The 13,742-nt window shown below is 47.9% G+C and overlaps 1 protein-coding gene across 1 annotated transcript; it reads left to right on the top strand.

Annotated features, from left to right (window-relative positions):
- Window positions 1–6,661: 6,661 nt before the first annotated feature.
- CHST2 (carbohydrate sulfotransferase 2) lies at window positions 6,662–9,704 on the top strand. The gene has a single exon (XM_083442864.1). The coding sequence runs from the start codon at window positions 7,841–7,843 to the stop codon at window positions 9,164–9,166; it is 1,326 nt and encodes a 441-aa protein (XP_083298990.1). The 5' UTR covers window positions 6,662–7,840; the 3' UTR covers window positions 9,167–9,704.
- The last annotated feature ends 4,038 nt before the right edge of the window (window positions 9,705–13,742 follow it).

Here is a 13,742-nt window from a genome sequence, read left to right as displayed (position 1 = left end):
AAGCCAGAGCACATGGAAATGCTGTTTACCTTCCTGCCACAGTGGTACCTATTTATCTACTTGCACTGGCATCCTTTTGAAATGCTAGGTTGGCAGGAGCTGGGACAGAGCAACGGGAGCTCACCCCGTTGCAGGGATTTGAACTGCCGACCTTCTGATCAGCAAGCCCAAGAGGCTCGGTGGTTTAGACCGCAGCGCCACCCACATCCCTATCATGGATTTGTAGAGTTGGAAGGGAACCCAAGGGGGCGCCTTCCTGCCTCCTTCCCAAAGCCTATCATCATCAACCTCAACAACAACAACATCATTTAATTAAATTTATTAACCGCCCTTCATCCTAAGATCTCAGGGATGTTCACAGAATAAAATACAAGATAAAAACACCCAGTAAGTGCTTACTTTGTGAAGGAGGTGTGAGGGTTCCGACAGCGGCCTGAGGTACCCCTGCCTCCTTCCCAAAGCTTTCTCAGCCTTGGGAAGGAAGCATGAGGGCTCTTGGACCCTGCCAGAGCATCACACTCCTTCCCAAAGCCTGGTGCCTCCCTTACCAGACTTTTGGAAGGCACCACAAGGGCTGGGAGGGGGGCAACTTTTGGCCTTGCATAGGGTGCTATATGACCCAGGTCCACCCCTGTCCCTGGCCATTGAATATGCTAGCCTAGACTGATGGGAGCATCTGTAGGGCAGCACATTGGCTACTCCAGGTATACAAGATGGAACAGTCACACCTAATGGATACATATCAAATGTGTGTTATGTTCAATGAATTTTATATTATGCTACTTTATATTATGCTCTCTGGTTTCATTTCTATTGATTTGTTTATGTACAGGCATGTTGTTTATGCATTTGTTCTGCTATTATGTTAATCACTTGACATATTTTATTGTATTGTTTATATATGCTTTTTTAAATCTATGATAAACTGCTTTGAGATTTTTGGATAGTAAGTGGTCTATAATTGTAAATAATAAATTAACAAGTATTAAATGATAATAACCCCCCCTCTCAAGATTAACAGTAAAAATGAATTGCTAACTCAACCCTAATTTCTCATGCTGGCTCTTCCCGCACTCCAAGGGGACACAGGGGCTTGGTTTAAATAAAAGCTACCAATCTTAGGGGCAGGGTCTTCATATGAAGGGAGATAGTTCAGAGCTGATTCCTAAATTTCTCCTCCAAGGAGCTACTGGCGGCGGTAAATGAAACATGGTGGATACAAAAGCAAGGCATAAATACAATAAATCCATATTAAGAAACAAAAAGAGAGAAAAGAAAGTTATAATGGACACATGGGAAATATAAGCTCCGTGTTATTTAATTGAAATAGGAATGAAAAGGATGTTATTGATTAGTTCCTCCAACTTTCAGGGGAGTTTGTTACATAATGATTTCTGTGACAAGGCACCCCCTAAGGCTGCAATCTTAAAATGCACACTAGAAGGTAAGTCCCTGCTGAAAACAGTGCTACTCCAGATCAAACATGCCTAGGTTTGCACTCTAGTGCGAAATCCTAGTGACATCTAATAATAATAATAATAATAATAATAATAATTTTTATTCAGAAGTAAATCCTATTGCGTTCAGGGAAGGTTACTCCCAGGTAAACCTTAGGCTGCACTTTTGAACTCTCTTACTTCTGCGGAGTAAGCCCCGATGAGCTTATTTCTGAGTAGACGTGAATGGGATTGTGTTCTGTCTATTTCCCTTTTTTTCATGGAGTTAAAAATGTTATAGTTAAAGGCAGTGGCTTGACAATGGACTGGTGTTTCTTTAAAACTGCCTGAATAAGGCTCCGAATCCTCATTTTCTTACCAAGCAGGAACGATTTGGACACCAGAGGGGGCAGATGGCGAAAACAAGTGAATAATATAGTCTGCGATACAAATCTGAATTTTCTATTTAACCTTGCTGTTATGATCCACATATCCTTCTGCAGAATAGATAATACGATACAACGCTGAAGACAAAACATATACCAATATTCTAACAGAGAAGTCGCGTGTTAACAAAAGAAGACAGTTAAAATGCAAAGACCGATACATCTATGAAAGATAGATCAATCAATCATATTTTGCAGCTTACTGTTAATTCAGTAGAAGGCAGAACTTCACATGAGCAAAAATGCATTTATGCAAGGAAAATGAGCCTGCTTCAGAAAGCTAATGAGGTTGCTGAGTCTGAGCCAGAACTGCATACAAAGCTAAGCAGGACAAAAGCCAAGGGATAAAGATTTGACACAGGACTTTGAAAGGGACCAGGGAAGACTCGCAGTTAAGAGTGAAAAAGTGGGACTCTCTTAATAAAGGCAACTCTGTTACTGCAATTGCTGAAGTTTAGGATTAGGATATTACACTTCGGCGTACATATCTCAATCTGTGATTAACTGAACACAATGATTAACACACTGTAAGCTTCCTTAGTCTGGCTATAGAAAGGGTGATGCATCTGAAAATATCCCCTGTGCAGGGAACAGCTGTTGCTCCATCTCTGGGGTCCCCAGTGTTGCCGTCTGCGGGTGTCATGGTGCTCTTGAGTACACTGGTACCTCGGGTTAAGTACTTAATTCGTTCTGGAGGTCCGTACTTAACCTGAAACTGTTCTTAACTTGAAGCACCACTTCAGCTAATGAGGTCTCCTGCTGCTGCTGCGCTGCCGGAGCACGATTTCTGTTCTCATCCTGAAGCAAAGTTCTTAACGTGAAGCACTATTTCTGGGTTAACGGAGTCTGCAACATGAAGCGTATGTAACCTGAGGATACCGCTGTACTTCCTTGGCTGCCCACGAAGCCTGTGAGTCCCCCTCTCCCACCCATTCACTGACCCCCTTCATCATGAAGTGGGGGTGGGGGCGTTATCCCAGAAACAGAGGTGAGAGAGACAGAGAGAGAGAGACGCTTGGACTACTGGCCCTTGCGATGCTGATCCAAGCTGCGGAAAGCATATAAGGCTGAACCAGGAAGTGGGATGAGCATCGCTTTCCCTACTTCCTCTTTCAGCTCTGTGTAGTTTTCTCTTTCTCTCTTATTGCTTTTCTTTTGAAAATTGGATTTACAAACACTGAAGACCAAACTCTGTGAGAACAGAAATTCACAGAAAAACAGAGACCCACAGAAACAACTAGTTTTGTTTCCATCCTCCTCCCGTCTGATTGGGCTGGAAGTAAGAAGGGAGGCAGGTGGAGCCTGGCTGAGAGCACACTGAAGTTGGTGGGACAGTGCTCCCCTTGGCCTAATGGACTAGCCTCCATTGGATGGCAAAAAGCACAGATAAAAACTTACTTGAGCAAGAGATTCCTGCATTGGAATCTAAATGGTTTGATGGCAGGCTCGTTATGCAGGGGACGTGGGTGGTGATGTGGTTAAACCACATAGCCTGGGACTTGCTAATCAGAAGGTTGGCGGTTTGAATCCCCACGACGGAGTTCAGTCCCTGCTCCTGCCAACCTAGCAGTCCGAAAGCATGTCAAAGTGCAAGTAGATAAATAGGTACCACTCCGGCGGGAAGGTAAACGGTGTTTCCGTGCGCTGCTCTGGTTCTCCAGAAGTGGCTTAGTCATGCTGGCCACATGACCTGGAAGCTGTACACTGGCTCACTCGGCCAATAAAGCGAGCTGAGCGCCGCAACCCCAGAGTCAGTCATGACTGGACCTAATGATCAGGGGTCCCTTTACCTTTACTCGTTATGTAGAGCTCCCCTTGCCCCCAGCATTGTGTTGTTTCCAGGAAGACTCCTGGATAAGAAATGGAGCACTGAACAGATAGACTCGCTTGACAAGACCAAATGTAACCAGAGGTAACTTTTCCCAACAGGAGGAGGTGGGACTACCACTGGTTTGAGAATAATGCAACTAAAAGAGATATTAAATCAGAAGATTGATGCCTGAAGTGAAGTGTAACCCTAGTTTAAGTGCTATTTCTTTACAGAATAAACAACATTTTAGTTCAGGATAATCCAGAAACAACCGGAATGCAAATGGTATGCTTGAAATATGTGTAAATGTGGCACCCGGATCTCTATGTTTACAGAGAATAAATATTTAGTTCCTTAAACATTGAAGGTGAATGCATCAAAACCACAATGCATGCCATGAGACACAAAGGAAGCAGTTTAAAATCTGTGTAAGCAAATGAGGAATAGCAAAAGCCTCTTTATACTCACATTAAATAAGGAGTTGTAGGATAGCCTTGTACTGATGAAGAGGAAAAATGCAAGCTGGAGGGCAGGTCTTTGCAACTGGCAGAATATGTGAGTCTGAGTTACATTCTAAAATCCAATACCATAAGTATATTATTCCTGGATGTGCTCATCCAAATCTAGGTTTTTAATGTATAATGAATCCGTACTGTTTTCCAGCAAGCATAGCCTGAATTAATAGTATAATCTTGCATACCTGTGTCAGGCGGTTTTCCTTTTTCAATACGGTGAAATTTATATCGGTATCCAGGCAGCACCGAAGTTCAAAGAGACAAAACAATGTAGTTTGGACCACAAAGGGTTCTCTTTTATTGGATTTGTGTGTATTTTGAAGATGCAACCCCCCCCCCCCGGAAGATGCAATTTTAGAGTGGGTGTATGCATGTAAAATGGGACGCGGGTGGCGCTGTGGGTAAAAGCCTCAGCGCCTAGGGCTTGCCGATCGAAAGGTCGGCGGTTTGAATCCCCGCGGCGGGGTGCGCTCCCGTTGTTCAGTCCCAGCGCCTGCCAACCTAGCAGTTCGGAAGCACCTCTGGGTGCAAGTAGATAAATAGGGACCGCTTACTAGCGGGAAGGTAAACAGCGTTTCCGTGTGCAGCTCTGGCTCGCCAGAGCAGTAATGTCACGCTGGCCACGTGACCCGGAAGTGTCTGCGGACAGCGCTGGCCCCCGGCCTCTTGAGTGAGATGGGCGCACAACCCTAGAGTCTGTCAAGACTGGCCCGGACGGGCAGGGGTACCTTTACCTTTTACTTTATGCATGTAAAAAATGACGTTCTACATGAATAAGGGCTGGATCCAGACTTAAGCCAGACCCACTGAAATCAGTGGGACTTTAAGTTAGGCCAATCCTATCCACCCCCATCCCCTTATCACATACATACTACAGTATACAGACCTGATTGCATTGAATTCAGGGTTGGACACAGCTGCTGCATGAAAAACCTAAGAGATGCAATATTACAGTGTGGGAACATCTTCCCTTTGTTTCTTGTTTACTTCACTTAATGACTAATATAAGATACCTCTGCTTTTGGAATGTCGGCACTGACTTTTCAGTCTCCTCTTTCAAAATGTTCACAACCACCACCATCTCTGGAGCTAAGTATTTCGTTTCGTTGCGGCCAACTCAGTGCATCTTATGGAATGTCCTATAATCCACAATGCCTCAAATAACCTGTCAGCCTTTAAAGTGCCTCAAGATTCTTTTCTGGGGGCAACAGGCAAAAAACGCAATCTTAGGATAGCTGTCCGGCCCATTTTAAATAGGAGAAGGGCTGAAGCCCAGGGACAGAACATCTGCCATGGATGCAGAAGGTCCCAGGTTCATTCCTGACATCTGCGGGTACAGCTGGATCAATCCCCTGCCTGAAACCCTGGAGAGTCACTGCCAGTCAGTGTTGACATTATGGGGCTAGATGGACTGATGATCTGGCTTGGCAGATGGCAGTTTCCTATACTCCTAAGCAGCAAAAGCATCTCATGGATCATCTCACTCTCAGCAGTTTCTTATGTTTGAGCATGAACATACCACATCTTTCAGGCTGCAATAATATGCACTCTTTCCAGAGATGAAATCCCACTCAACATAGTGGGACTTACTTCTGTGCAAGCACGCCCAGGAATGTGCCGATAGCAATCTTTTGCAGGTGTGCACGAAATTGTTCTGCGTTTTCAGCTTGCCTGTCTGCCTGACTCTACCGTATCCTGCATGAGTTTAACACGGTTGTTTAGAAACAGCAACGATTTTGTTGCTGGGGCTGTTTCCCCCAAAATGTATATCCCGCTCGGTTGTAAGGAAACCCCAAAGCTGTTTATATAAGAAGAACGCAACCATGAAATTACCGCCCCTCCCCCAAATAAAAAGATTAAAAGCAACTATTTAAAGCGTTCGAAAACAATTAAAACCGACGGTAAATTAAAAACCTGATTTAAACGCGTGTCAACATTCCACACGTCTACTGCTGTTCATGCTGGTGTCTTGCAGGAGTAGCAGCAGCAATAGGACGAAACTTTTCTAAAAAGAAAAGCGGAATCTGCTGAATGGATTCCTTACAGAACGGGACTGTCTGACGCGAGCATGCTGGCCTGCGTTTCCTTGCAACGAAGCAGCCGCGGAAGATTCTTTTCGGGATTTGCAGAGAAGCTCAGCTGCCTGCACTTTGGGAAAACTTTCCTCAGCGCCCATCTCCCAGCGGAGGGGATTGTGTGGCGGGGCGGACTAGAGTGGGAGCAGGCGGCACGCGGGCGGGAGGGGGAGCCCTGTGGCGATGCGGGCAGCCAGCTGAGCAGAGCTGCCCTTCCTTGCCAGCCGGCCAGCCAGCCAGGCTCCGCGGCAGAGCCTTAAACACCCAGCAGCATCCCTGACCCGGGGAAGGGAGGGGAGGGGCAGGGGAGTCAGCGGCAGGAGTGGCAGGCGCAGCATCCAATGAGAAGGCCCGGAGAGGGCCGCGGGGGCCGGGCGCGGGCGGCTGCGTTGGAGGCTGCAGCTCCTCGGCCATTCAGCAGAGGGGGAAGCGAGCCGGGCGGGCGTCGCTGCTGAAGCGCCGCTGCTATTGCCGCCTCCGCCGCTGCTGGTGCCTCTGGGCTCCGATTGCGTCGCGCTCTCTGCCTGGCGGGCAAAGAAGTGCTTCGCTCCCAAAGTCTCCATGGGCTGGCGATGGAGCGGCGCCGCCTGAGCATTGCAGAGACCTCGACGCCGCCGGCTGCTGCTGCTGCTGCTGCTGCTGCAGGGAGGCCGGTTCTTCTTCTTCCTCCTCCTCCTCCTCCTCTTCTTCCTCCCCTCCGACTGGATCGAGTGCCTGGCGGGCGCTTGGGAGCGATGGGCAGCCGCGGCGGGAGCACGCAAGTCGGAGGGATCTTCTCCAGCGAGCCGTTCGCATCGCCCTAGCGGATCCCCGCATCCGGCCTCGTCTCTTTCCTCTTCCTCCGGCCAGAGCCTCCTGGACCAGCCCGCATCGGCGCAAGGCAGGCAGGCGGGCAAGGCGGGTGGGGGGACCCAGGCTGAGCCGGGCGCGCAGGAGGAGGGAGCCTTGGCTGCTTCGCTTGCGCCCGCCACCCACCCCTAGGAAAACGACCCGAAAAAAATCGGGCGCAATGCACTTTTCCGGAGATCGGCGGCTCGACGGGGGCCTCTGCAACTTTCCCCGCTCCCCTGGCTCTGCCTCCGCTCCCCGCCTGGCGCTTGGGCTGCAGAGCGGAAACTCCTCGGGCTGGCGGAGGAACTGACTGAGCACCATCCCTTTGCTGGGATGATGCGTTAACTTGGCGCAGAGCAGTCCCCTCCTCCTCTTCTGCCTCCTCTCTGCCCGCTTGGCTGGGCATCTGCTGGCGCTGGGGGGCTGCTCCCAAGTCCTGCGAAGAAAAGAGCTTGGGAAGGTAGCAAGGAAACAGCGGCTTCTTCTTCCACAGAGCCCTGGGGGGAGCTGCCCCATGCCCAGCAGGGTGCAGTGGGCACCCAGGAGAACAGCGGCGACGAGGGGCTGCCCTCAAGGACAGCAGGTTCCCTGAGAGACGGGGACATGCCCTCTCTGCCCGGGAGAAAGCCCCTGGGCGTCCGGACCCAGCTTGGCCCAAGCGCCTGCCTGTGATGTGCAACAGTTGGCAGGGCTGGTTCCCGCGCCCTGGCTCCAAACCTCCGCCGGCATGAAGGTGTTCCGCAGGAAGGCGCTGGTGCTGTGCCTGGGCTATGTGCTCCTCCTGCTCCTGACGATGCTCAACTTGCTGGACTATAAGTGGCACAAGGGGCCTCAGCAGTGCAGCGAGCCCTCGCCCGCCCGCCGGACCCCCTACCCTCAGCAGCTGCCTTATTACACCTACCAGTCCCGGTCGGACACTCGGGCCCTCTACGGGCCCCCTGTGCCCCTCGCCCGCAAGCGGCAGCTGGTCTACATCTTCACCACGTGGCGGTCGGGGTCCTCCTTCTTCGGGGAGCTCTTCAACCAGAACCCGGAGGTCTTCTTCCTCTACGAGCCGGTGTGGCACGTCTGGCAGAAGCTGTACCCGGGCGACGCCGTCTCCCTGCAAGGCGCGGCGCGGGACATGCTGAGTTCCCTGTACCGCTGCGACCTCTCCGTCTTCCAGCTCTACAGCACGGCCGGGGCGGGGAAGAACCTCACCACGCTGGGCATTTTCGGGGCGGCCACCAACAAAGTGATCTGCTCCTCGCCGCTCTGCCCAGCCTACCGCAAGGAAGTGGTGGGCATGGTGGACGACAAGCTGTGCAAGAAGTGCCCTCCGCAACAGCTGCACCTCCTCCAGGAAGAGTGCCTCAAGTATCACACTCTGGTCATCAAGGGCGTGAGGGTCTTCGATATCGGAGTGCTGGCGCCGCTCATGCAAGACCCTTCCTTGGCTCTCAAAGTCATCCACTTGGTCCGGGACCCCCGCGCAGTGGCCAGCTCCAGGATCAAGTCCCGCCACGGGCTGATCCGTGAGAGCCTGCAGGTGGTGAGGAGCAGGGACCCCCGGATCCATCGCATGCCCTTCCTGGATGCTGGCCACAAGCTGAACAGCAAGAAGGAAGGGGGAGGTGGCTCCGACTACCACGCCTTAGGGGCCATGGAGGTGATCTGTGGGAGCATGGCCAAGACCTTGCAAACTGCGTTGCGCCCACCCGACTGGCTGAAGGGTAACTACATGGCTGTCCGCTATGAGGACCTGGTAGTGGACCCCATCAAGACTTTGCGGCAGGTGTATGGGTTTGTCAACCTGGCGGTGAGCCCGGAGATGGAGAAGTTTGCTCTCAACATGACCAGTGGGCCTGGATACTCTTCCAAGCCCTTTGTGGTTTCTGCCAGGAATGCTAGCCAGGCAGTGAATGCCTGGAGGACAGCGCTAAGCTTTCTGCAGATCAAGCAAGTTGAGGAGTATTGCCACCAGCCCATGGCCATTCTAGGCTATGAGAGAGTCAACGGCCCAGAAGAAGTCAAGGACCTCAGCAAAACCTTGCTCAGGAAGCCAAGGTTGTGAATGGGCTGCACGCCTTCTGCAAAAAAGGGGTTGGATTGGAGAGCGGGTTACAACTTTGCTGAGAATTATGTTTACCTGAGTGACAGAGAGCAAGCAAAACGTGGCTCTTTCATGAGGACATATCATTGAAGAAGACCACCACAATCCTCCAGGGACTATTGAGGATAACATACATCCATGTTTCTCCATTGCTGGGCTGTCAATAATTTAAAACACACACACACACACACACACACACACACACCAGTGAGTATTTGTGAGGCCTCTTTTCTCTCCCAAAGTGTGCAAGGCACGTGATTCAGTATGTACCAGAACCTTTACATACATACTTCTTGTTGTGATGGTGATCATGAAGGACTCGCACAATTGCTGAAGCATTGTTTTTGTTTTTTTTGTGGGGGGAGGGTTGGAGCGGCAAGGAGGAAGGTAAGGTGGGGGAATACTCCGCAAAACAGAATTCAGAGGACTGGACTTTTGTATAAATGTTTAAATGTGATATTAATAAAGAAATCAATAAAAGATGCTGATTTTACAATGACTTAACTGTTTGGGAGGTTGCACATATCGATTTCTGCTCATTTTGAATCTACAGGGCATTGCTACAGAAATGTTGCTTGCGTTTTGTTGAGACAGCAGTTGGAAAAGCGTGGATTGCGTGTGGCTGTGTGTTTTACAATGCAACCATCCCTACGAAAGTTAGGGATGTTAAAAGGTACCCCTAACAGACTCTGTGCAGGTGGAGGTTTTAATGGCAGATAGACGTATTTGCAGGAACTTTTTAGTAAATACTCCCAGGTTGAGGAAAAAAAGTAGAACTGAAATAGTTTTAAACTTCCATAGCGATAACATTACAGCCTTTTGCCAATCTGGCAGTATTTGTATTTGCCTTGAAGTTTGGAGGTTGCTGTGTATGTACATAGTTTACAATGATACCTATTTCAGTTGCGAAATGAAAACAGCTTTTTATAGATATTTCTGTCATGGCATCATTAGACAAGTGTCAAAAGGAAGCAGTGACACAAGAGGCCATTTCTCTGTAGAAAGCTCAAATCACGTTGCAATGTTCTTCTCTTGCATGCACTGATAAGGTGTATTCTGTGAAGCGAAACGTATTGTTCTTACTATGAAGTGATGGGTAAATCCCAGAGTCATTACCATAGCAAGGTTTTGGAGAGACACCCATCCACTGTGATATTTGCAGCCTCTTATAATCATATCTGATCAAAGTAAGAGACTTTCAGCCTTACTAATTTGCCGGAGGAGCCTGGGTTTTTTGCAAAAATCCTAAACAATGTCCTTTGATGTGCAGACTGTAGCTACCGTACTTTGTTTCAGTCTTGTTCATTGTTCTCCAAGTGCTTTCTTAAATGAAAATAATTTCTTACAAGGTCTGAGGCTTAAATGAAATCAAATTGTCTCCCTTCTATACTGTGTCAATTAATGAAAATGGAGATTCCCAGGGACATTGCCTACTTAGATATTGTGCCGTGAGACAACAGAGATAATTTCTCCAGGGAATATAATGCTGAGATCTAGGAAAGCTATTTCTAGGAGTAAGGTACTGAAGAGCGATTGTCTGTGAAAGCTGTGATAAAGTTTCTTATCCTAACAATGAATTTTAGGTTAAAGAAACAGATGATAGACAGACTGCTGAGCTAATATTTTCATAATAGTACAATTGCAGCTTGGGAAAAGAAGCAAATGCTATCTTAAGTCTGCAGCCCTATTCTTACTTGGGAGTAAGCTCCGTTCAGCCCAGTGGGACTTGATTTTCTTAATATTCAAGTTTGGGATTGGGCTGCAAATTAGCCAGTTTCATACAGTGAAGAAAGCAGCAAATGCTGCTGCTTATTTTCTAATGATAGTCCTTCATAAGAACTGAAATAATTACTATTGGCTCACCAACAGCGTGAGAAGAAATGCTATGGTGGCAGCTCTGCTTGTAAAACGGAGTTTTAAAAATAGTCCTAATGGAAAGCTTCTAGAGTTTGAACACATCTCTGGGGAAACTGAGTGGTGACTTCAAGAGTTAATTATCAACAACATGTATCTTAATTGAATTATCCTAACAGCAGAACTAAGTGCCTGTTACCACATCAGTATTCCAGGTATTAACAGGATCCCAAGCATTTTGTATGAGGCTGTTTGCCTCACTTCATTTCAATTCCACCTCCAGAGGTACCATTTGATTTCAGGCAATTAAGCCTGCAGTCCCATCTGCACTTATACTTGGGAGCAGGTCTCACCAAATTTAATGGAATGTACAACTTAACTTCTGAGAGTAGACATGCCTAAGATTGTGCTGCTAAATAGTTTTTCCCCACCCTGGTCACCTACTGTTCCATTAAGTGCCTCGCTTTTTCCATTGTATCCATCCAGTTCTACCTTTGCCAATCTGATGCTATGGACCACTGCTCCCATCAGCTGTGGGAGTTGAAGTTCAAAACATCTGGAGGGCACTAGGTTGGTGAACGCTGTGCTGATTCACGGCTGATGGATGCACTCTGTATCCATAAGCAGTGAGATTAAGGAGGTGAGCTCCCTCTACTGGGATTGTGGTGCCTTTCTGCGCTCCCTGCCATAAGGAGAGGATGCCGGCTACTCTTCTGAGGGCATTGCCTTGAAGAAAGAAGTCCTGCTGAGTCAAGTGCTAAGGGACTTGGAATATTGGTTTCTGGCTTCCTTCTGCCAGCGGTTCTGCCTCCCTAAGACCAAATCTCATTCACCTTTCTTTGCCAGGAACAGGTGCTGCATTGTTGGGAGAAATGAGTTTATTCTCGAGAGCACGATAAAAAGCATTCACACAGCATATTATGTCCAAAATGCCGTTTCAACCTACCATTCGGAAGTGTACTTCTGATCCTCAAATAGTTTCCTCCCCGCATCCTGTTCAAATGCTCTATACCAGAGAGATTTTTAGATGTGATACATTTGCTGTAGAAAGCTAAGATCATCTCTGGGGGGAAAGGGGGGGGGGCAGGGAACAACAGCACCAGGTAGGACAAGTTTAACTAGGTGGCATTGGATTTTGAGTTTTATCATTGAAGTGTATTAGAAAAGGATATAGATAACATGGATAAGTGGAAGCATTTTGTGTATTTATTTATAACATACCTATCTTTCAGGCTCTTGTCAAGGCAGGTAGTCACTTTGCTTCCTTATTGCATGCAGCCTGGCGTAATTCCTGTTTGGCTGATGGGAATCTGGTGTGGAGAGATAGTAACTTGCCCAAGGCTTATTGGAACATAACTGTTACGAGTTGGTGGTGGGGTAGGCTGTATGTCTGAGGCCCTTCTAATTCCTGGGTCCAGCATGGATTCAATTCCTGGAATAGCCAGGCTAGCTTTCTGGTGAAGTGATGGCCTTCTGAGTATGGACTATTATGGTAACAAAGGAAGTGGCTCTTTGCCCGACAGAAAATGACTGGGCCCAGTCCCTCAACTCACTGGTCAACACAAAGGCCAGAGTGGAGAGTTGAGTTATTACGTGAGCTAAAAGCTGGAAGCAAAGGCAGCAGGCTGGGAAGACCAAGAGTCAGAGCCATGCCTGATATCTGCTGGAATTCAAGGCTTTGGCCATGGGAGAATCAAGACCTTATTGGTGTGAACCCCTCCATTGTAGGCTCAGGTGTCTATGTGTGTAAAGAAACCATATATCCTAAAGATACCACAGATTCCGCTGTCCCTCATTCCGAGGAAACATGAACCCTGGGTCTGGTTCAGAACACTTGCCTGGAACTCCTGGAATCCCGCACCACTGAGTGATTGGGGTGTAACAAAATGAGGGTGTCTTATACTCAGCCTACCCATTGGTTCTTGCTCAGTCATGTCTAGTGTGACTTCCAGCAGCTCCCTAATGTCTCAAGAAATAGACTTTCCCCATGCTTACTGCTGGGGAAATCTGTAACTAGAGACCACAATCTCTTCTGCATGCAAAGGATGGGCTCTGTGATAGAGCTATAAGCGCTCCTCCCTTGTCAACTAATGGGCCTTTCCCATCCAGTAAGGAAAGCTTCCCAGTAATCTGTGGTTGCACAATGGTTATAGGTCCATTTCCACACTTTTATCCCCTGGGTGCTGTGCGCGCATATATAGATACATATATATAGATATATATATGCATATGCATGCGCTGCTATCTGTCTGCTTTCCTCCAACTAACTAGACTAGAGAATAGTGTACATCATTTACTGTGTGCACCTGTGATAATGTTGCAATTATTTCAGATGCTCCTGAAAGTGAGAGATAAATGCTATTGGCATAAGCCAGATGATGTAGGATTTAGATCAAATTATCCTATAACTCTCTATATGACATTGTGGCATGCGTGCACAACTATGCACAGATAGTAAACAGTAATAATGCCTCCGTTACTGCAGTGTGAGCATCTCCATAAGTGAAAAGCATAGCAGCATTTGCTTTTATTGTCTTTTTTTTTTTTAACATGATACAAACTCATAAAGAGATGCTTTCTTTTACAAGGGATAGTCAGTGAAACTCTCATTAGAGCTTATCAGCAAACCAAAGCTGGTGACTGTCTCTTTCTTCTGCAGCAAGCTGTCCTAATGACTGAAAAA

Source organism: Podarcis tiliguerta (assembly GCF_965153285.1).
Source record: "Podarcis tiliguerta genome assembly, chromosome: 5".
In the NCBI taxonomy this organism is placed as follows: domain Eukaryota; kingdom Metazoa; phylum Chordata; class Lepidosauria; order Squamata; family Lacertidae; genus Podarcis; species Podarcis tiliguerta.
This window is presented reverse-complemented; position numbering and strand designations above follow the sequence as displayed.